Source organism: Rattus norvegicus, chromosome 10, assembly GCF_021556685.1.
Source record: "Rattus norvegicus strain SHRSP/BbbUtx chromosome 10, alternate assembly SHRSP_T2T, whole genome shotgun sequence".
NCBI lineage: Eukaryota > Metazoa > Chordata > Mammalia > Rodentia > Muridae > Rattus > Rattus norvegicus.
Window position 1 is genome coordinate 19952601 of NC_141543.1, and position 24303 is coordinate 19976903.

At 44.7% G+C, this 24303-nt stretch overlaps 1 protein-coding gene across 4 annotated transcripts; it reads right to left on the reverse strand.

The window, feature by feature from the left end:
• Positions 1-3979: 3979 nt before the first annotated feature.
• On the reverse strand, positions 3980-24025 carry Jpt2 (Jupiter microtubule associated homolog 2). 4 transcript variants are annotated; one of them, XR_015630764.1, is made up of 6 exons: positions 23946-24025; positions 19418-19566; positions 10491-10633; positions 7197-7245; positions 6072-6311; positions 3980-4842 (listed from the first exon to the last, which is right to left on the reverse strand). XR_015630764.1 is itself a non-coding variant. In XM_087572826.1 (6 exons), the coding sequence occupies exons 3-6, from the start codon at positions 19560-19562 to the stop codon at positions 6124-6126; spliced, it is 525 nt and encodes a 174-aa protein (XP_087428952.1). In that variant the 5' UTR covers positions 19563-19566; positions 23391-23561; positions 23946-24025; the 3' UTR covers positions 3980-6123.
• Positions 24026-24303: the final 278 nt, after the last annotated feature.

A 24303-nucleotide genomic window follows, 5' to 3' on the forward strand; every position in this document is an offset into this window, starting at 1 on the left:
CAGTGACAGTGTACTCATATACATAAAGTAAATCTTTAAAAAAAACGTTGTCCACCCTTTCATATATAAAGTCTTACTGTGTAGCACTGGCTGACCTGGAACTTACTATGCCTGGCTTCTGCCATTCAGTATACACCATTACCTGAGGCTGTAATTCCCTCATCTTTCCAAACATAGAAAAATACCTACTCTAAGAGATTGTTTTGTAACAGGCCCCAGACCTTAGCACAACTGACTCCATGATAGAAGTACCATTCAGGCTGTAGAACTCAGCACGTAGACAGCACGACCTGCCAAAAAATGAAGACCTAATCCATCAGCGTCCATAGTTGTGAGAAAGTCTCTAAATTAATCTTGCTTTTTGGCTTCTGTAGTTCTGCTTCTGGCTAACTGTTGTTAACTGAAGCCAATCCAGAACATGGCTTTGTGCTTAAAAGCTCATCCCGAGAAAGGTTCAAGGCCTTTCTTGTTTGGGATCCTAAACAAACAGTGTAGTCACCAGCCAGCTAATAAAAGACTTTTATTGGCTTAAACCCAGCTCTGAGCAGTCTTCCCTGGTGAATGAATATCCCACACTTTCAGATTATCTGGGTTTGGTACTGATTTAACCTTCCAAGCCCGCAAAGCTAAGCCTACATATTATGAACCAACCAGGAAAACAGGGTAGTGTGAAAGGGGCATAGTGCAGTAGTACTTTTAGTGACTGTTATCCGAGCCAGTTTTATTATTTTATTTTATTTTATTTTTTTTTGGTTTTTTTTTTTTTTTTTTTTTTTTTTTTTTTTGGAGCTGGGGACCGAACCCAGGGCCTTGCGCTTCCTAGGTAAGCGCTCTACCACTGAGCTAAATCCCCAGCCTATTATTTTATTATTTAATGTATATGTATATGGTGTTTCATTTGTATGTGCCCAGTGCTCACAGAAACCAGAAGGCAGCACTGGATCCCCTGGAACTGGTATTAACTAAGAGTTTTGAGTGTCACATGGGTTCTGGAAATAGAATCTGGGTCCTCTGGCAGAGCAGCCAGTGGTCTACCCACAGAGCTATCTTTCCAGTCTCACCTGAGTTAATTTTAAATTGCCAAAATTAGGAATCAGGACAAATAGATTGAATGATAAAATTTTTAAGTTTTTTTTTTTAGATTTATTAACTTTGTATGTATGGTATGAGTGTTTTGCCTGCCTATGTATTCATCACATGAATGCCTGGTGTCCATAGAGGCCAAAAGTCATCAGATCTCCCCAGAACTGGAATTACAGTTGCGAGCTACCATGTGGTTACCGGGAACTGAACTCAGGATCTCTGGAAGAGCAGTCAGTGCTTTTTTTTTCTTTTTCTTTTTTTCGGAGCTGGGGACCGAACCCAGGGCCTTGCGTTTGCTAGGCAAGCGCTCTACCACTGAGCTAAATCCCCAACCCCGCAGTCAGTGCTCTTAAGCACTGAGCCATCTCTCCAGTCCCCTGGTAAACAAATTTGTTTCAGGTCTCAGCAACTTGAACCCCATAAATTCTTTTTTTGAGACAGGGTCTATATAGACTTGTCTGTCCTGGAACTTACATTGTAGACCAGATTATCTTCTAAATTCACAGGGATTACCTGTCTCTGCCACCCAAGTACTGGGACCAAAGGCATGAGCTACTATACCCCATCCCTGTAAATTCTTAAAGCTAGTACCCTACAATGAGGGCAACTCCCACCAACACAGGGACAGACTGACTTGAATATTGACTAAAAAAGGGGGGGGGCGGGGTTTGAGACAGGGTCTCCTTCCATAGATCTCACTGTCCCAGAACTATGTGGACTATTCTGGCCTTGAACTTTACTGAGAGATCAGCCTGCCTCCCAAGTGCTCACATCAAAGGTGTGTATCACAAGTTCTAGTGCTCCTTTGTTATGACCCAGGGCAAGTTTGTCGTTTGGAACTAATCAAAGTGAATTTAAAAAAAAAAAAAAAAACGGTTCCCCCCCCACCCCCACCCAAGGCAGGGTTTCCCTGTGTAGCCCTGACTGTCCTGGAAGCTCTGTAGATCAGGCTGACCTCAAATGCAGAAATCCATCTGCCTCTGCCTCCCAAGTGCTGGGATTAAAGGTGTGAGCCACCAATATCTGACTTAAAAAATTATTTTAAAGTTATGCCTATGTAGTAGATATGTGTATATGAATGCAGGTTCCTATCCAATGGATGCCATCAGATTCACCAGAGCTGGAGGTGTAGGTGGTTGTGAGCCACCCTTCCTGGATGCTTGGAACTGACCTCCAGTTCTTTGAGAAAGTATCAAGATTGAATTATAACAATGACGTAACAGGCACTTTCTGAATGCTATTGCTTATCTGATCCTAGATGTTGGAAGCTTTATTAGAATACTTTTTAAAAGGCCCTAAAGTGTAAGCTGGATAGTCCTTCCATAGCCTCAGGCATTTGAATACTGGATTCCAGTTGCAGATGCTATGCTGTTTTGGGAGGCTTAGAAGTGTGGTCTTGCTCAAGGAGTTTTTCAACAGGACAGACTTCAAAGTTTGGGCTATTTGCTCTGCCCCCATGCTTGCTGGCTTGTTGCCATGCAGGTGATGGTCTCATCCCTCTGGAAATGTAAGCCCAGATGGACACTTTCTTCTACAAGTTGCCTTGGTCTTGTTTTATCACAGCGATAGAAAAGGAATGCATGTCCAAAGTTCTACTGTAATCATGTGCCGAATATCTCCCAAAGCCCAAATCTGTCACATCCCTTCCATTCCTTTGTGAGCGAGATTTGAGATAGCACTGCATGGTCTATGCAAAGGACTAGAGCATTTCATCATTCATTGCTTGGAAGCTAGTTTAGGAGCCAACACAAAAGACTGTAATTCCAGTAGCATTTCTAAGAGTGAGATTTGAGGTGGCGATTCTCAGGTAGAGCTTCTAGAGACATGCCCCCATTTTTAAGTGCCTACCTAAGGGCTGAAGCAGTTGCTAATATGTGATATGTCATTGTCATGTCAGTTTCTAACCCAGTTCATGGAACTCGCTACATTTCTAATTATGTTAGACGAGCAAGGTGAGATGTTTTGGGTATCACACTGGTCACCCGGTCTACCATACTCCTGGCTGTCTTCAAATTCAAGAGATCCAGCTGCTTCTCTTGGACTTCCAAGTGCTGGCATTAAAGGTGTTTATGGCCATTCCTAGCTTGTGAAGTGTTGGCTTTTATCTTAAGCCTTGGTCCAGCATTCAGAATGTGAAACTTCAGAGATTCTCCCAAGTAGGCTGTCATCCTGACACAATCCATGTGTTTTAGTTAGGGTTTTACTGCTGTGAACAGACACCAGAGAGGAAAACATTTAATTTGGGACTGGCTTACAGGTTCAGTCCATTATCATCCAGGTGGGAGGTATGGTAGCATCTAGACAGGTATGGTGCAGGCAGAGCTGAGAGTTCTACATCTTTATCTAAAGGCTACTAGTGAAGACTGACTTCTAGGCAGCTAGGATGAAGGTCTTAAAGGCCACACCCACAGTGACACACCTACTCCAACAGGTCCACACCTTCTAATAATACCACTCTCTGGACCAAGCATATACAAACCATCACACCATGTAATTTACATCTAGATACGGAGTCTGCTTGTTGACCATATAAAGGTGTATTTTCTCTACAGGGCTTTGCTCTAACACAGCCAAATAGCTGGCCACCCCCAACCTAGTTACTACAAGACTTGTTACTGGGTCACTCTGAAGCCAAATTGGAGCAGGTTTTCTCATATTACTTGTCCTAAAGAATAAACTCCAACTACAGAAAACTAGTAGATTACAGCGTATCCCCAATTAATTCTGTTCAAATCTTAAAGCTGATTATCCTGGCATTTCTAGATCAAGAGCAAGGAAGGGAGAAATGAACTGCTATACCAATGGGAAGCTATGAAGAAGGATCAGAGTTTAGCATTGTCCCCCCACTGCTCAACTGGACTACAGAGAAGCATATACACATAAATACACACGGCTGTATGTTATTACTAAGTTTAATTCAACCATTATACCCAGTTCTGCCTCATAAAAAAATAACAAAACGTTCCTATCAAAATTGCATTATGATGTAAGAACAGGTTTCTTGCTCTGACACAGCAATAGAAAAATGTTGGCACCAAATACACTTAAAAGTTTTAAGGCTTAATGTAGGTGACAATTTATACCACTGGATTCAGCTGGGCACTCGTTTACAGATTTACACTCTGAACCCTGCTGCAGCAGAAAGATGGAGAGACAAATAAGGCAGCCCCTGCTGTGGGTCACTGTCACAGGTTCCCATATCCTCCCAGCAATCCCGGCCAGCAGGTGGCGCTTGAAGCTTTTCTCTCACTGGGCTAACAGTAGGCTCAGCATAGTGATGATGTTAGTAGATTCCTCTTGACAATCCAATTTGGAATTCACAAATCATTTTCTATTTAAGAGAGCAGTTATAAAAGGTTTATTTCTATCATTGTATTATTCCCTTATAAGCTAAAGAAGTCAGTGTCTGGGCTAAATAAAGCAAACATCATTTATGACATTTTCTTAAATGGAAAAAAAAAATGCTCTGAATTCCAAATGACATCCTCATAATGACTGAACCACAAACCATTTGAATTGTTACAGAATTACACAGATGTAAGACTTGTTACTTGGCTTCAGGATACAGGGCAGCTGAAGAGGGAAACTCTTTGGTCGACAAAGCCGTAGTCAGACCCCTCAACAGACTGTGTAGGAGGCAGAGCTCGGCAGGTGGCTCTGCAGGCACTCGTAGGTCAGTGAGTGTGACTGCTGGACTGCCACTCTCCCAAAATGTACCGAAGGCATTTCTGGCACCTGCTATGAAGCTCTCTGTAGGCACTAAAAACAAAAGTAACACAACTTAGAAGCCCTATTCACAGATGCACACCAGAGGGGAAACAAAGAACCCCTCAAAGGCTGAACAAGGACATCTGACTGACAGATGAAGGACATGACTGTAAAGCTGCTGTCAAACGACAGTTGTGACCTCACTGTAAAACTCGTAGTATCCTGGCCTAAGGAGCACTGTTTATGAGCAAGGTCAAGACGTCTACAGCTTCCTAAAGGCAGCCTGGGCAGCTCTTGTGCTTTGGTGTATGGAGTAACACTTTTCTAAGTGTTGAAGCAGTACAAGGGTATTTATAAGAAGTTGACACTAAAAATACCTTTCCATACATTGGTAAAGAAGCTAATGTCCTTCAGCAGGCTTTCCTCCCAACTACAGGATCAAAGCAAGACAGAAATCCACCCAGTACCTGGACATACATGGCCCTGAGGAGGCCAGAGACCTTATGTATAGAAAGAACCATGAAGAGGGAGAACCCCTCACAGTTTCGGAACTAAGGCCTACGCTTAAGGCTGATGAGACAAAAGGAACAACTCACATGCAAGTCTGGCACATCAGGAACCAAGCCAGGCTGCTATCTCAGACCTGGCCATGGTTTTAGGTACAGGTATGGGACAACTAACAAGATTGGTGTATATAAAATAAATTCCACCCAGGACAGGACAGGACTGAGAATAACGGCTTGATTCTCGTTGACTGCTACCAAAAAGAGCAATCATGTCTCACTACTATAGAGTGACATAATGGGGAGAGGAGACATCAGGGTTCTGAGGTATCTCAGAGGTGGGAAGCATTTGGTGATAGGCATTTCCTGAAAGGAAGGCTTAATGTAGACTCCACTTTGTCTTTCAGAATTTCTGTTTCTGTGTCCTCCATCCCACAGTGAGGGTAGTTTGGGTTCTTCTTCAACCAAACCATTCCTAGATGCCCAACAGACAGCAGACTGTTAATACAAGGACAAGAAAGACCCGGTGATCCTTCTGTTAATGGGCCCCATCTCTTCTGCCTTCCCCACAAGCTTACAAATCTGTTTCACAGACAGCAATGAGAAAGGAGGGACCAGAACATCTCAGTTTATCCCCACCAGGTGTATCTTGGCAGTCTAGAAGGCATAGTCCTCTGCGCAGCTCTTCCAGTGACAACAAGGACCATGGGCAGTCAACCCCACACGCATGACAAACCCTCTCCCACCCCAACTCATCGGGTTAAAGGAAACACTAACATTCCATAACTCTATCTCTGTCTGATCTAGTTACAAGCAGAGCAGGAGCCTCTCAATAGAAGGAGATGCTGGATTTGCCTCCTGGTGGGTTCAGGACTTTGTTGTGGGAGCGAGGTCGAGGCCCCAGTCTGGGCTCATGACTGTCAACTGTAGGTATGGGCTCCGGTATCTTTGCAGGCTCTGCTTCTGTTGAGCTTCCTTTCTCGCCCTGCTCTCCTCTGGGTGTGGAGTTTGTTGCAGCTGTGGGATAAAATCAACAAAAGTCCATGAAAGGCTGTACATAGTCCACTATACTGTGAAGCAAGCTGCACTAGTGAAAGTCAGTGTCATGGAATAGCAAGTAAGTTCTGACTTCCGCTAGTTCCTGAGTGGTCTCAAGCTCACGAAGCGCTTTGGATCTCTGGTCTTCACATGCCACAAACGAGCTTTTAGAATAGGGCTTCTCAACCTGTGTCCAAACCCTTTGTATATGCTCAGTCCAGGGAGTGGCACTATTAGAAGATGTGGCCTTTAAGACTCTCCTCCTAGGCTGCCTTCGGATGAAGATGTAGAACTCTCAGCTCCTCCTGCACCATGTCTTCCTGGATACCACCTTGATGATAATGAACTGAATCTCTGAACATGGAAGCCAGCCCCAATTAAATGTTGTCCTTTATAATTAATTGTTAATAATAACATTTGTAACAATTAAATGTCCCTTGGTCATGGTGTCCAATCATAACAGTAAAACCCTAAGACACCCCTGAGAAGGAAGTGTTGAGCCACCTTTTCACAGGGGTCACCTAAGACCATCAGAAAACACAGGCATTTACACTGTGATTTATGATAGTAGCAAAATTACGATTATGAAGTAGCAATAAAAATAATTTTATGGTTGGGGGGGTCAACAAAACATGAGGAACTGTATTTAAAGAGTTGCAGCATTAGGAAAGTTGAGAACCACTCTTCTAGAAAAGGAAACCTAAAAGTATTACTAGGAGGAACTCTGCTCACGTCCCTAGCCTTCTCCAAACACTAAAGCATCACTGCCGCCCTCTTACACTTGTTTTGGAAGGCACAGAGCAATGAATGCTATGAAGCGCACTAGCTTCTCTGGGATACAGAAGGTGCAGGAAATAAGCTTACCTTTCAGGTCAGACTTACAGTCTTCACCTTCACACAGCAAGACATGATCCTGCAGCAACATAAGCCACCAGGTTAGTGCTCATTCAGGTAAATAATGAAAATTCAGGGATGAACGGCTGGCTTACTTTTAATTGTGTCTCCCTGGCATCTAAGGCTTAAACCTAGACCCTGCTAGGGAAGTACTCTACCCACCACCAGGCCACATCCTCAGTCTATTTTTACTTTCTGAGTCAGGGTCTCATTAAATTTTCCAAAGTCTGGGCTTGAACTCACTCTGCAGGCAGGCAGGCATTGAACCTCAGCGTCCTCCTGAAGAGCTGGGGTTATAGGCCCCGCTATAGAGTCTGTTTTATTTTTAACCTTTAAATGTTTATGGCAGGCTGGAGATGGCTCAGTGGTTAAAGCTCTTGCTGCTCTTCCATAGGACCAGAGACCGGTTCCTAGATACAGTTGTCTGTAACTCCTGCTCCAAGGGAATAAATATGATGCCTCTGAGGGTACCTGCACTCATTTGCATGTACACGCTGACATACATACACACAACTAAAAATAATACAATTTTATAGTAAACAAAATAGTAGGCTACTAAATAAACCGCTCAATATCAAGGTGCTTCTTTAGCATACAAGAGCCTCTCTGCATCTGACCCCCGACACTGCAACTGAGCCCCATGTAACTCGAGGTACTGCAACAGTGATGCTATCTCACTGCCAGCCTCTCAAAATCCGTTATTTATTTCTTTATAAGCAGCCTCAGATGTAGCTTTTTAAAAAGTAGGCATGTCAGGCTCCAAATTATAAAGATTATTTCCTAAAAAGAGACCACCAGCATGTTTCATCTACACTGTAGTACATATCAGAGTGTCTTGTGTTTTGATGACAGCATAGCATTTGAATGTGTGGCTCAAAGCAGACAAATGAACAGACTAAATAATTTAGCCACATAATCAAATGTTGTACTGTCAACCAAGAAGCTTTGATACATACTACTGATGTATGTATGTATGTATGTATGTATGTATGTATGTATGTATGTATGTATGCATGCATGCATGCATGCGGGCAACTTTTCTCATAAGGAAAGTTCAGGGCTGAGATGTAGCTCAGTAGTAGTGCACATGACTAGAATGCACAAGGCCCTAAGTCCATATGTCCCTGGAATAACATAAAAATCAATAAATGGATAATAAAAAATACTTAGTTTCGGCTTCAATCTCAGCACTTATGCAGGATGCCAAGAGTTTGAGGTCAACCTGGGCTATTAAGAGGACAACCTGCTTCTGTTTTGAGACAGTCTCACTATGTATAGCAGGCCTTGAACTCAGAGACCTGCCTGCCTCTTCCTCTCAGATGCTGGGATTAAAGGTGTGTACCACCATGCTGACAAGAGAACTTGTCTTTTAAAAAACTGTGGTTCTGAGCCTATTTAGGTTGACTTTTGGGAGAAGCTAACCTGAGACGGTCTGTGATGGATGGACTTAACTAGGAAGCTCTTTGTTCTGCTAACAGATAGTGAGTATTATCTAAGTCTACCCCTTTATGGCCAGTTTTACGAATGCCGATATCCTATTATTACTTCATTACTTCAAAGCTGGGATAGTTTTCCTGACTATGACCTCACTATGCCTCTAGCTAGCCTGCAAGTCAGGACTCTGCTGCACCATCTTCCCAGGGAGCTTCCATGCAGGTCAAATGCACTGTGCTCAACTCTAGAGAGCTCTATTTTTGGCGTTGGTGGGTGAGGTTGCCATGATGTGCATGCTGAGCCAGAAGATGATTTTTTCAGAGTTCTCTCCTTCTAGCTTGTGGGTCCTAGGAATCAAACTCAAGCCCTAGGCTTGGGTAGGAAGCAGCTTTACCAATGGACCCATCTTGCTGGTATCCTATAGTACTTTTATTAAGGGGACTTTTCTTTAATAGGTATTCTCTGTACACTTCATGCAGGAAATGCTGATTAAACAGGATTTTGTTGTCACTGTTGTTTATGGTGGGGAGGATGGGTGTCCTTAGGGTCTCTCTAAGTGGCCCTAGCTATCCTGGAACTCATTGACCTTGAACTCAGAGATCCACCTGCCTCTGTCTCCTGAGTGGTGGGACTGGATGAGGCACATGCGACCTTGCCTGGGTGGTTAAACACTTTTCTTTTTTTTGCAACATATTTAATGAGTTGGTTTTCTGGCATTCTCTAAAGGTCTAACATTATTTTTGAACCAGGAAATGCAAAGTTGGTTGGTGAATTTTAATCCATTGCAATTACATGTTTATCTTTTTTTTTTTTTTTTTTTTTTTTTTTTGGTTCTTTTTTTTCGGGGCTGGGGACCGAACCCAGGGCCTTGCGCTTCCTAGGTAAGCGCTCTACCACTGAGCTAAATCCCCAGCCCCACATGTTTATCTTAATACATGGGTGCCTTCACTGGATCAGAGACCTGAGATCCATAATCCTCAAAGATTAACACAAGCTCACCCTTGTGGAGTAAATTTCATCAAGAGCCATCATCTTGGGCTGGGGAGGTAGCTGGATAGAGCAGTAGTCTAAAGTAATAAAGTGTAGGAGACGCTGCTGGCATTCAAATGCTAAATACTGGCCACAAAGATCGGGTCACCACTGCCCAGGAGACAGTCTCATACACCAAACAATGCTAGGTAACATTGTTGGCAGGTTTTTAGTTACATGGCTGGGTGGAAGTTGCAGGTAGAGAGAAAAGGGCAAGGAGAAGAGACCAAAGGAGGAGGAACAGCCCTGAGAGGAAACGGACCACGAGCACATGGGCAGGACAAACAGTAAGTAACAAGGGACATATGGCTGGGATATGGTTAAAATAGCTCCAAAAGCTGTCTAATCTAGGTTCACAACTAGTAAATAAAAGACCTGGAGTGTATGTCTTCTTTATGGGAAAGCTAAAATGTGTAATTCCTGTTACACAAAGCCCAGGTTAAATCTCCAGTAGTGTGTGAAAAACAGACCCATTATCTTTCCTTTCAAAACATCAACAAGGGTCGTCAAAGCCTTACACACAAGAGCTCAGGTACACAAAGCAGAGTAGCACAGACAGGTGCTTGGTGGCTGCTGTGTAGAGAGGCGAACACAGCGACTTCTACCAGGTCTTTAGTCATAAGGTTGAAACATTTTTCCTGTGTGCTCCAACCCAGCGAGTGACCATACTCAGGAAGAGCAACACAGTCTTTCTGTCTCTTCCTAATAGTTCGTCACACCTGCTTTAGAACTTTTTGGAAGGTGAACTTGACACAACTTTTACTTTTCTCTCTTGTCTGGCTATATGAATATAGTCCATACCTTGGGCTTGTTTGGGTGTGCCAGAGGTGCAGTGGCAGTGACTGGGGACCCAAATATGTCACTGGTCTTTCCACCGGGTGGATTCAGACGTTGTCGAGTTTGCACAGGAGTTGATTCATCAAAGATTCCACTTCCTTTGCCTCCTGCAGGAATAATCACAGAAGAGTGAACGTCAGAGCCACCATCTGATGCTATGCCATCACCATCACCCCGAGAGATGACCTTTTACTTGAGAAAGACTTAATGCCTTCCCAAGTTCCAGGGCAACAGAGTAGGACAATGACTCCAAGTCCCTGAAGCCTTCTTACACCCCAGGCAGTCCTTCATCTGCTCTGCTATAGCGTTCACGTGTATAGCTAAGCTGACCTGAGCCTGGATTCTAAAAGGAAAAGGAATTAAAGCATCACCTTTCCCCAGAGCTCCCTTATGCTAAACAGTACAAGTTTTCCAGTGGGACAGTCTCCTTCATTAATCAGGAAGAGTTCTTAAGCAGGTCAAAAGCAAATAGTGAAAGGTTTTAGTTAATCGCTATTCATGGTGAACCTATAATTTGGAAAATAAGGTTAGTCACCCTGACTTCTTTCTGGCTAGAAGGCCTAGTAATGAACAGATGCCAACAAGTTAAGAGACATGCTCCTTGCTGTCCACTGTGAGTTCACTAAGCTCTGATAGAAATGTGCATCTCAAGCAGACCTTATGGCCCCAGGCCTGGACATGATGCAATCATACCTATGTTAGGCAAAAAGGCACAAGATGCCAAGCGATGTCTTCACTCAGCGGATATCAAGCACTTGCCTTCCCCAAAGCATTATACCTAATGGAGGCAGACTCGGTGGAAGTCATGGCTCTAACACCCCGACTGAAGAGAAAATCCACAACAGAAAAAAATACCCCACTAACTACTCATGCTGTGCTAAGTTACCTGGTCTTTCTGTCTCCAGTTCCTCAATTAACAATAAGGACAACAAGTGGGCAGATGCTCGGGTTGTATGAGGATTCTGTAAGTTGCTGTAGCTCCAAGGACAAATGCTAAGACATGCCTATAGTGTAGCCACTGCACGCCAGCTACGCCTTCTATGCTATGGAACACTGTCTTCCAGGAATAACAGCCTTTAGCATGACCAGAGCAGCTGCGGTTACCTGTGTTGAGACCCTCAACACGAAGAGACATGTCGACTAGTGCCTATAGGTGAATTTCACCTGAAACTCCAGCCACTCCCCCACCTCCTGTACCTAGCTCTATATAACCCTGACCCAGACAGACAGACACATGGCCTCAGGAAACGTGGACTATACCAGACATGGAAATTAAGTCAAGGATGGGAGGGGAATTAAATCTATGCTACCCTCAGGAGGCTACCATCTATGCGGACATACGACTTCTCAGTGATGGGGGTATTTAGAGTTTCCTGTGCTCCTCCACTGATGCTCCTATAAACCCCCAATGAACTTAGTGGCTTACCAAGCAGAGCATAGATGGACCGTGTATTTGGATGGCTGCTGTCTATCTAGGGTAACTGGAAGTCTGTTTATATCTCCCCAGGAAGAGCCAAATACCACCACATCACTAAAGGATAGTCCCTGTTCTTCGGTGTTCTTTTTTGTGTCCCCTAAAATAATCACCCAACAGTTACTCCTTAGCTCTCATGGCCATGTCACCATAATCAGAATGAAAAGCAGGCGTGCCAAAGTCTTTTTCAAGGACTCTTTTTTGCTTGCCAGCACACCTAACAAAAGGTCCTTCCGGATTCTACTTCTGGAGCAGAGCACCTTTCCAGAAAACACTGGCCTAGGGATCAGGAGGGTGGCGGCTGCCAGAATGTAGTGAGAATTGTGGTCTTTTTTTTTTTTTTTCTTTAAATGTATGAGTACACTATAGCTGACTTCAACCACACCAGAAGAGGGCATCAGGTCCCATTACAGACGGATGTGAGCCACCATGTGGTTGCTGGGAATTGAACTCAGGACCTCAGGAAGAGCAGTCAGTGCTCTTAACCACTGAGTCATCTTTCCAGCCCTAATTGTGGTATCTTATAAATCCCAGTTATGTGAACATGTCTTTAATCCAGGTGTGGGATATGGGGCTACTTCAGATCGCCCACAGAAATAGACTATTTGTCTTGTGTGTGCTCTTAGAGGGGCATGATCTTTGCCAGCTGCAGATAGTTTAATTCTGGGGACTCTGGAGAGGGAATAATGTCAGAGCTCATTGAGAGAGAAGCAGGGAGCTCCGAAGACAGTGGTTGTGTTCCCTTTCTCATCAGGTCTGAAAACCACCCTTCTGACTCATTTTCATGGTTACCTGGTACAGAACTGGTATCAACCAAGTTCTGGAATGTTCTGCTACCTATTCCCAACTTCTGCCTTCTGTGGCAGCACTTATGAGCCCCTTCCCTCATCTTTTCATGAGCATCATCACCTACTTGAAAGAAGCATACACTCTGTCTTAGGGTTTTACTGCAGTGAACAGACACCATGACCAAGGCAAGGACAACATTGGGGCTGGCTTACAGGTTCAGGGGGTTCAGTCCATTATTATCAAGGTGAGAGCATGGCAGCATCTGGGCAGGTGTAGTACAGGAGGAGCAGAGTTTTCTACATTTTCATCTGAAAGCTACTAGCAGAATCCTGGCTTCCAGGCAGATAGGATGAGGGTCTTAAAGCCCACACCCAGTGACGCAACTAATCCAACAAGGTCACATCTACTCCAAGAGGACCACACGCTCTAATAGTGCCACTCCCTGGGTCAAGTATATACAAACCAGCACATTCTTCTACCATCAGATTTTTACTAGAAGAAATACTCAAGGAAAACAGTATGCGTGAATTCTATACCTTATCAGTCTGTTGGAAGTTAGCATAAATAAACCAATAAAGTGGCCCCAGTAGGGCTTCGAATAATGGAAAATCAGCAGGGCACAAGGAATGAATATACTGTCTCATGATGTCCACAAATGTTTATTTCAGCTGTAGTTGCTGGCTTCTCTCCTGCTTTGCTCCCAGCAAGGGTATTCTATATTCTTCCTCCTATATTCCCTCGAAAAAAAGGTTAGGAGAATGGCTGAGCAGGTTGGGCTAGAAGGCACATTACCTCCTCAAGGTTCTATCTATCCCGGCAGAACTTTTGGTTTTCAGTCCCCACAGCAGGGGGAGACAAGGTTAGAGAAAAACAGTCCTTTTGTTTTGAGAAAGGGTTATTCTTGAGCAAACTAAGCCCCTGGAAGAATGGCCTAGAGTTATAAGATTACTACCATTAGCCAAAAGCCTTTTAAAAAAATTATTTATTTAATGTATATGAATACACTGTGACTGTCTTCAGATACATCAGAAGAGGGCATCAGAACACATTACAGATAGTTGTGAGCCACCATGTTGTTGCTGGGAATTGAACTCAGGACCTCTGGAAGAGCAGTCAGTGCTCTTAACCATTAAGCCATCTCTCCATGCCAGCCAAATGCCTTAAATATCAAAATGCCCCTTACTTTGTGAATTCAGATATTTAAAAAGAAATTGTAAGACTATAAAAGCCTCAGAGCTCAAAACAGCAGATGCATTAACTGTGAGAAATACAGTACTTTCTGCCAGAGAAGGAACAGTTTCCAGCTGCGAAAGTTTTTCTAAAGGAAGGCTGTGGGGTGTGGGTGGGTTAAAGACTGGGTGGTAAAAGCTGCCATTGGTTGAGTGAGTATAGGTCCAAGAGGGACATACAAGGTAATATCCTGCCCTCAGGAAACGGCTGTGAAGACCTAGATTGAGGCTCAGCAGCAAAAAGCACAAGGCTTTCATACAAGAGCAGCAATGTTGGTTTCAGGAAGTGCTTAGGCCTCCAGCGGTGACTTAATCTGGTCACCTGTGCATCTGTTGTCATGGCAATGGCCATACATTCCCAGCATACCTTTGACTCAGCTCCCACCTTCACCTGGGAGCAGTCACATTTCAAATAATAAGATCTTTCTTGCTCCCTACCCTTTCTCACTCACACACTCTCTCTCTCCCCCCTCCCTCTCTTACTCCCCACTTCCCACCCCAATAAACCTCCTCCACATGAGGCCATGTTGGCCTGGTGTGGGTTGTCTGGACCCAAGTCGCAATTTCCATCCTAACAAGCAGAGTACCAGTTTATAGAAAGAAAGGAAAAACAACCAAAATCTTTAGCTACTAACTTGCAAAACACTTAGTTCACTGATAATGTCTGTTTATAATTTCTTACCAAACACAGGACAATTATTAGAGTAAAACAGAAAGGGGAAAAATGTGAGAATTATGTCTTAAAAATCCCAGTTGGGCTGAGAGATGGCTCAGTGGTTAAGAGCACTTCCAGAGGTTCTAAGTTCAATTCCCAGCAATCACATGGTGGTTCACAACCATCTGTAATGGGATCCAATGCCTTCTTCTGGTGTGTCCAAAGACAGCTACAGTGTGCTCATATAAAATAAAAAAATAAAATCCCAATGGGACATGGGGCTGCTTCAGCCACAGACTACTCAGCTTCAACAGACTATTTGCTTGGTGCATGCTCTGGGAGGGGCCTGATCTTTGCCAGCTGCAGATAGTTTAAATCTGGGGACTCTGGAAAGAAATCCCAGAGCAGAGACACAGAGAAGGGGAAGGGGAGGGGGAGGGGGAGGGGAAGGGAGGGAGGGAGGGCGGAAGAGAGAGAGAGAGAGAGAGAGAGAGAGAGAGAGAGAGAGAGAGAGATGCCCTATGCTCCTGCTGGTTTGTCAAATGAGAAAAGAAGACAAGAAGTTGGAGATACCCGGACAAGAGAAAGATTAGATTTGCCCCACGGAACTCACTGTCCCTAATTAGCAGGAAGTAGTTTACAGAGCTCTAAGCCCCCTTTCCCCACTAACCTTCTGCCCCTCCTACCTGGTGTTGAAGGGACTGGGATGGAAAAGGTCGAGTGACATAAAAACCCAATAAAACACACACACACACACACACACACACACACACACACACACACACACACACACACCAAAAACAAAAAACCCCAAAAAACCACTACACCGGGAGGCCTGTAATTGTGTATAAAAGTGGATTAGGTCAGGCCTATCTTTTTAAGAGAAAAATAAAACTTTTAGGGATATCAAGAGTTGCACCTTTGTAAAGACAAAAATGAAAACTTTCTGAACCTCAGCTACAGATTTCCTGGGAATTGGTCCCCACAATTGAGCATGCCAGCCTGGAGAAGGCAAGGCCATAAAGGGCTCCGCAGCCAGGCTGTTAGGGTCCCTACTTAGCCAGTAACTGTATGACCTTGTAAGCACACCGTGAATTCTAGTGGATAGAACTCTGAAATGATTCCCAAGGTGACCAGAGGAATTAAACCTTCTGATGCAGGTGAAGAGCAGGTGTATTATGAGTATCCTAGCAAAAGTGCCAGGACCTGGAGGGGAAGAAGCCTCCCGGTGTCATTCTTGGCTGTCCACAGAGGCTCACTCTACTATACAAATTCAGCTTGGTTTAAATGGAGAGCAAAACAGCTTGTAACAGACCCCACCAAGAGAAGGCAGAAGGACTGAGAAGTCAGGTGGAACTGTGAAAACCAAATAACAAACCTCAAGAGTTTGGGGTGAGGGCTGTGGCTCAGTGGGAGAGTGATCAGCTACCTAGATACTGAGTTAAGCCACAGTCAAAGGAAGAAGCGGGTAACAATTAGTGAAACAGAGCCCTGGAAAGTTCTCAGGACATATCGCCAAGAGCTGTAGAGTAAGCACTGCTCAGAACAGCACTGGCTCTCAAGAAACTTCTAAGTATTCTTTTCTCTCTGGTCACCAAGATCTTCAATTTTCTTGAAACTAGAACCTTGCGACTTCCCAAGTAAGTCTTATTATTTTGGCCTGTCTTGAACAAGAGTTCTGCTTCCAACTCCAGTCACATGGCATGCCTGGTAGTTTACTAAGGAAAACTAAGTTCAGAATAAGATTAAGTTTTTAGAAACCATATTGTACGAGGTTAGGGGTGATTACTGCTCTTGCAAGGGGTTTGGTTTGGTTCCCAGAACCCATACAGTAACTCACAAATGCCTGTAACTCCTATTCCAAGGGATTGGATACCTTCTGGCTTCTGCACGCACGCACGCACGCACGCACGCACACACACACACACACACACACACACACACACACACACACACACAATTAAGCACTATATAGACAGACTCAAACACAAACATTACAGATAGCAGTGGAAACCTCTTCAGTCTCAAAGTGTCAGTATTTTAAATTCATGCACCCAACGACCCAGCAATTATCCTTTCAGAAGTTTCTCTCTCAGTGGATATATTATATTCTGGTCAGCTTGTTTGCTTTCTGAAACAGGGTCTCACATAACCCAGGTGGCTTACTGATCCTTCTGCCCCTATGTCTCAAATGCTGAGATTATAGGCATGTGCCACAGTGTGCAGACTTGGTCAATTTAGAGCATAGACTCTAGCAACAGGAAAACTAGATACAAAGGCCAAGTCCACTAATGACTAACTAGCTGTGGGGTTCAGTCACACCAGAAACTTTCCTGGGTTTCAGTTTCTGCTGCTATAAGAGAGGGAACATCTATCTTGTGGGGTTGTAGTGAGGATGAAGTGAAAACTGTATGCAAAGTGGACACACTTCTTGGAACCACTAACCCATCAACAAAGACCAATGTTGTCAGGCAAAAAGGGAATGGCTTATAAAGATATATATAAGAAATAAGGAACATGGGGTTGGGGATTTAGCTCAGTGGTAGAGCGCTTGCCTAGGAAGCACAAGGCCCTGGGTTTGATCCCCAGCTCCGAGAAAAAAAAAAAAAAAAAGAAATAAGGAACATGAAACTAATGAGTATAAGAAACCAAAGGACAAGCAATCCCAGCAAACCTTCCGTGATCTCACTTAAATCATCTCTACTTGGCCTCTGCACACTTCTCACCAAGCTCCCAAATTTGTGAGTGCTGTAGGAGTAAGTTTGAAAGACTGAGCACAGAAAGCAGGGCACCCTGGGCTGTGCCTTTCTGTCCTCAGAGACTCTTTTCAAAGGAGCCCCTGAAAGGATAGAAAACAAGCTCCAAAACTTGTTGCAGAAATCTGGTGACCTCAACAACATGGCTGTCACTACATTTATGATTGTGTACAGAATAGGCACTGAGGGTGCCTTGGGGAATGGGTACAGTACCACAGCAAGCTTTCTAGGGAACCCGGCTTACCACTGGGACAGGTGGAAAGACACCCTGTAGAAGGAAGCCCAAGATGGCTCACATACTCCAAATGCAACTCCTACCCCAACCCTAAGAGAACAAATGAAATACAGCTTTTCAAGAGAGGGTTTCTCTGTGTAGCCCTGGCTGTCCTGGAATTCACTCTGTAAACCAGGGTGGCCTCAAACTCAGAGATCTGCCTGGTTCTGCCTCCCTAGTGTGGGGCTTAAAGGTATGCACCATCACTGCCTGCCAAAATCCAGCTTTTGTTCATTTGTATTTCATTAAAAAAAAAAAAACAAAAAAACAAAAAACAAAAACCCAAAAACCAAACAAACAAACAAAAAACCAACCAACCAACCAAACAAACAAAAAACCTTTACCAATACTTGACCCAAGGCAGAGAGCAAGCAGGTCTTAGTCTTTTTCTAGCATATGGCCTCTGTATGTAGGACTCCATATGTAGCCCCTCCAGCTTTCAAAGAGGAACAAATCTAGCTGTTAAACAATGGCTATAGACAAGGGAAAGTCCCTGAGGACAGTTTGTCACCCAAGGCGTTTTACCGCCTTCTCTTTTTGAGATGGCATCTTCACTATGTTGCCCAGGTTAGCCCCAAACTATAATCTTCTGCAGCTTCTTGAGGTCTGAGCTAACAGACATCTAACACCAAGACCAACTAACGATTTTCCAAAAACATCCCCTGGTAACAGCAGGGAACAATAGAGAACTGTACCGAGATGAACGCTCTAGAATTTCAACCCCACTGAAATCATACTAAGAATACTTTTCCTAAGAAAAAAATATGAATGCACAATTTGTATGAAATTTCAGATTAGGGGTTCTAAGACCAGAAATCTGTAACTTGGCCGGCAGGCAGCCTCAGCAACTGCACTCAGTAAATATCTGTTGAGGAGGTGGACCTTCAAGACAAAGGGACAGTCAAGAAAAGCCTTTTCTCCTTTTAAAGACACCGTTGACAACAAAGGACAGGATACTAGAGAAGGTTATCTAAAAGGATTTATACACAGAAAGCAAAGGGAGGCATGTGTTTTACACTTGCAATCCCACCATTAGGGAGGCAAGCAGGAAGAAGGCTTTGAGTTCACAGTCCGGGCTACACAGAGGACTGCCTTCAAATAACAAAAGGCAAACAAAAACCCAGAACCAGCTGGGCTTGGCAGCACATGTCTTTAATCCCAACACATGAAAGGCAGAGGCCAGTCTCTGTGCGTTCCAGGCTAGCCTGGTCTACATAGTCAGAACCTTGTCTCAAAACCCAAAACCACCCATGTCGTTCTGGCATAAACTATAGTCATATGAGGGGACGGAACTCAACTAGGAAAATGCCTTTCAATTAAGAAAGAGCTGCAGGCAAGCCTTTAGGGCATTCTCTTAGTTAGAAATTGATGTCAGAGGGCTATACCCACTGTGGCCCCTGTGGGTGGGGCCGTCCCAGGGCAGGCTGTCCTGGGTCCTGTAAGAAAGCAGGCTGAGCAAGCCATGAGGAACAAGCCAGTGAGCAGCACCCCTCCATGATCTCTACATCAGCTCCTAGCCTGGTCTGAATTCTGGTCCTCACTTCTTTCGGTGAACAGTGATGTGGAAGTGTAAGCCAAATAAAAATAAACCGTTTCCTCCCCAACTTGCATGAGTCTTGGTGTTTCACCACAGCAACAGAAGCTTGTCAGACAGTATTTTAAAAAGAACATTAGAGTTTAAGGCCAAGGAATCTGAGAAGTATCAAGTCCATACCTGGAGGATTTGTCCTCTTGGGTATGTTTTTAGGTTCTTCGGTTGGTCCAAAAATATTAGATGCCATCCTATGAGGCTTGCTTGAAGGAACACCTTCTTCTGGGCTTCCAAAAATATCGTTCGACTCTCCTCCCGGGGGTTTCATGGATCTACAAGCAGAGAGTGAACATGAGTCACTGTTAGCCGACCAACAGACTCCCAGGATTCACTGGGATTGGTGTTGATGGTCTCCTTCCTGTGGTCTAGCCCAATACCAGACAGTAATGATGTGAACGAAAGCTGGCTTCATCACAAAGCACAGGCTTGTAAATCTCAGCACGAGGGAAACTGAGGCAGAATTTAGAGTTCAAAGCCAAATTGGGTTACACAGTATCAAGACACTGTCATACTCACAGGGGTAGGGGTGAAGTGAACCACATAAGAAACTTTTCATTTTTTGAGTCACATTATATAGTAATTAGGATCAAAATTTAGTCTGAATACTTTGCCAATGTTTTAGACTCTGACCCGGATGAAACACATGGTGAAAGAGATCCCTTTGCTCTCTTCTCCATGCTGTCCTCAGCTTTGCCATGGAGCTTACATGGGAGCAAATCCCTCTCTTTACCAACTTCTGCTTTGTAGCTATGGTAGCCAGGGTTTCCCCTGACAGAACTTATAGAACTTTCTAACCTGACCCAAGTATAAGGGAAAGGGGCTCTCCTTGGGTTTTTCAGAGACCTTTAGGAAGGCATTAGTGTGTAGTCTATCCCCTAGATCCTTTGATTGAGTTTTAATCCAGACTCCTTATGTGTAACAAGTTCCATGTTTTTCTTTATCTTAGATTCATCATCCCCGAAGGTAATATCTGACTTAAAGACTCGCTGTAGGAATCTGTACTGGGATGTTTGGTGTAGCCACTGAAATGCCTAGACTAGGAAGAAAAACAGCCACCCACTGGCAGCATGGTCTTACGGAAAGAACATTCCTCTCTAAACTGATATTCTACAAGCACAGCTTTTAAACAAACACCCACAAAGAATGTGGTTTCTATGCCTTGGCTACAAGTAGTTTTCACCTTAAGTCCCAAACCTTGGGAACTTCATCTGGCACTAATGGGATCATTTTTAATGCAGCAGCTCAAAACCTATAGCATTATCTCAAAGCTCTGCCCTGATGTCCAGAGCACAGGTATACAGAGGCAATATGGTGAAAGAATTCATATGCGTATTTTCAGACACCTGGTTAGACTTTTTAAATGTCTTTTAGTCAGGCATGCGAGCTAATACCTGTGATCCCACCACTTGGAAGGTGGAGGTAGAAAGATCAGTAGTTCAAAAGTTATCCTTAGTTAGGTATGGTGGTTCATGCCTTTAATCCCAGCATCAAGGAGGCAGAGGCAGGTGGATCTGTGACAGAGTGAGTTCCAGAACAGTCAGGGCTACCTACATAAAGAGACTCTGCCTCAAAAATAAAACCCAAAAGTTATCCTCTACTATACAGTGAACTCAAAGCCAGTAAAGGCTACCAGAGACCATCTCAAAAATAAAACAAGACATGTATTTTTAAGAGAGGCCACCTGAAAGTGAATTTTTTTTTAAAAAGATTTATTTATTTTGAGTACACTGTCGCTGTCTTCAGACACACCAGAAGAGGGCATTGAATCCCATTACAGATGGTTGTGAGCCACCATGTGGTTGCTGGTAATTGAACTCAGGACCTCTGGAAGAGGAGTCAGTGCTCTTAACCGCTGAGCCATCTCTCCAGCCCTTGAAAGTGAATTTTAAACCACAGAATGGCCTATATCCACCCCCCACACTCCCACACCCGGTTATCTATGCAGTTGATGAAGTTGTGGCTGCCCTGGAACTCTAAGTAGAACAGACTAGCCTCCAAATCAGGAAGTTCTGCCTCTCCTCCCACTGCAGGGATTAAAGGTGTGTACTACACCTGTTCCACCCTCTTAGACTAGGCCTAATCATTGCGGCTGCATGACCTCAATAGTTAGGAAAAAGTACTTAAAATCAAAGACTGACTGCCACATAAAAGTCAAGAGGGGAGGTTAGGATGGACTGAACAGCTGTGCAAAACAGTGACCACCCAGGAGTTAGTTAACAACAAAAGCACCGAAAGAGTGTTTGTTTCAGCCGAAGAGCAAAGGTGTCCACAATTGCAGTGTATGGGAATGGCATTCTCAGAGGGTCTAAGGCAGGGCGGCGTCAAGTGAGGATCTCAGGTGCTCCAGACAAAGTGTGCTAGTCACAGATGCCAGGTCACTGTCTTCTTAGGAGGAAGGGGAAAGTGGATGTGTCAAACCTGCCCCATCAACAGGTACCATTTCTTGAAGGGTCTTATGAAGGGATAGAAAAGTTCCTTTGAAAAGGTGGGTGGGCTGGGGATGGGGTCAGGCCTATTAGAAAGATCAAGATTTTAGATCATGTAATGCAGTTGATGGGTAAGTTAAGACTTCCTGACATCAATGCTCACCTACAAATCTCAGCTCTGAGCATCTCTATGCTTCTTCTGGATCGATTCTAACATCCGTGGGTCTGCGTTATCTCTTTTCAAGAAGAGATCTGTAATCACTAGAACTGAACTAGATTCAACATAAAGTTGCATGCCAGCATGAGTTAAAATGCTTACTTCATTAATTTTCTAATTGGGGGCTGTAAAGAATTGAGTCAGGATCTTGCAGTGCTCAAATTCACTATGTAGCCAATGACAACCAAGTACCAGGTGTGACCATTCTAATAATTTCATTTCACACAAAGCCACCAGCATCCTACTCTGCTGGGTGTTTGACTCAGGCAGGCCCTCTCACCTTCTCCACACTCCCAACTTCCCAGTCTCTCTGTGGCTATTCAGACACAAAACACTGAGTGACCAAGTGGTTTAACAGGACAGACAGATCTGTGTGTCAATCGTATGTGTCGCATGTGCCTGATACCACAGAAGCAGGAACCTCAAAGCCATCTCCAGTGGAGATGAGGCCCAAACCAAGGCTGTGGTAGGAATGCAGGAAATCGTTTTTGAAGTTAATATGGCTATTGAAAGTAAGGATTTAGTACTGCTTTGTGTACTTGTCTGAACTTTCACTGGAAAGCAAGCAGAAGAAAGTAAGGTGGTGTCATATACAGTTTTGGCAAAGATAATGAGCCAAAAGCAGTGTCCAACTCCACTAAAAGACAATGCAGCAAGACAAGCTGCATAGCCTACGGCAGAAATGCAAGTCTTAAGACTGCCCCAGCAGGGTCTCACAAATGAGACTGAGAGTTCAATAGGCCATTCAATAAATAGGGCCCAGAACAATGGCACAGTGTGGCCTTCTGGAAGCTACTAGCAGCCATTATCACAGTAACACCAAAGGCATGGAAGGTTCTAGGGAGAGATTAGCCAACTCAGATTTTAGGACCAAATCCATAATTCCAATTACTTTTTCCTTTTGCAGTACCCCTTAAATGTTTTCAGTAGAAATACTCAAATTATACGAGAAAATGTACGGGATACAGGCTAAGATGAAAAGCCAGAGTTCAAGTGAACTACATGGCACTGGAGAGAAAGAAAGAAAACGGTTGTCAGTCCCCCCCAGACCTCCCTGCGATGTTGAGCTTCAGAAAAACTTCTAGGAACTGGTCAGGAAATCTGGGACAAAGCCATGAGAAATAGACATGGGGCGCATTCTTCACGATTAGTGACCGTATAGACGAATGACAATACCATAATGGTTTTACAGTTCAAACACCTCCAATACAGGAAAATCCCTCAGCAAGTAGACAAAAGACAGGGTTAGAAGAAAGAAAACGCTGGAATACAGACCTTACAGATTCAGGCAAAATCAAGGTGCGGCTTTGGAGCAATCAGTCTGACTAGGTGCTGTTATCGTCTCCCAACATGGGTAAGCTGCCTTCCAAAACACGCTTTCTAGCTAATATAGCCCAGAGGCTTCAGATTGTGCTTCATCATCCAATTAAGGAAGCACCCATTTCCCCCTCACCTCGATATCAAATGGGGATTTCCTCCTTTTCTTAAAATCCTCTCCTTGGACGCCTATTCCACAATTAACTTTTGGAGCTCGTGAAGTCATTCGAACACCAGTTTCATTTTATCAATTCAAAGCAGACCAGACAGAAAGTCCAGCTGAAAACTGTGTTGGGAAGGTCCCGGGCTAGGGAGAACCAGTAATTAGTGCATCCAACGAACACCTGGTCGTGGGTTGGGTCTGAGAATGCTGCCGCCACTCAGTCACATTCAAAGGTCATCGTGACCAACCAAACTGACACGGGAAGGGCTCAGGAAGCGGCAAACAGCTCGGCAGCGCCGGGCTAGCGTCTCTCCTGAGCAAGCGCTTCAGGAGAGCCACGTGTCCTAATCCCGCCGCCCGGTCTCCACTCCGCTCTCACCCCCTAGCCTTCCAGTGAGGCCCAGCGGGAGAGCGCGCTCAGTACCCTCAGGGGAGCCCGGCGCCACACCCACCGCATCTGCAGGGTCTCCCGCCCGCCATGTGGCTGCGGCTACGCGCCCACCCAAGCCCCAGCTCTAGTCCGCGCACCTGAAGCCCGACTTGCTAGCTTGGCCGTCCGCGCCCCGGAACATGTCGGCCGCCGCCCCGCGCTTACACAGCCGCCGCGCGGCGTTTCCCGCTTGGTCCCGCGCAGGTACCCTGACCCGCCCAAGCCAGTTGGATAACTCCCGCGCCAATCAAGAACCTGCAGCCTATCGTGGAGTCAGGCCCCACCCCTCCTTCCCACCCACCCCCAATGAGAGGGGATTTGGAGGCCGGCATCGCGCTTACAGCTGACTGGCTGCAGCCGTCGCCTCTCATGGCTCCAGACGTGGCCATTGGTTCACGTCTGGCCCCACCCCCGCGACACCAACACGCCCCACCGTGCGAATCCACAGTTCCTCGG

Excerpts from the sequence above, each read along its gene's own strand:
- Jpt2 (XM_087572826.1), bottom strand. The coding sequence starts at position 19,562 with ATGAAACCCCCGGGAGGAGAGTCGAACGATATTTTTGGAAGCCCAGAA. Across the intron at positions 10,634-19,417 it reads CAAGAGGACAAATCCTCCAG|GAGGCAAAGGAAGTGGAATC; the intron begins GTATGGACTTGA and ends TTATTCCTGCAG. Across the intron at positions 6,312-7,196 it reads CTGTAAGTCTGACCTGAAAG|CTGCAACAAACTCCACACCC; the intron begins GTAAGCTTATTT and ends TTTATCCCACAG.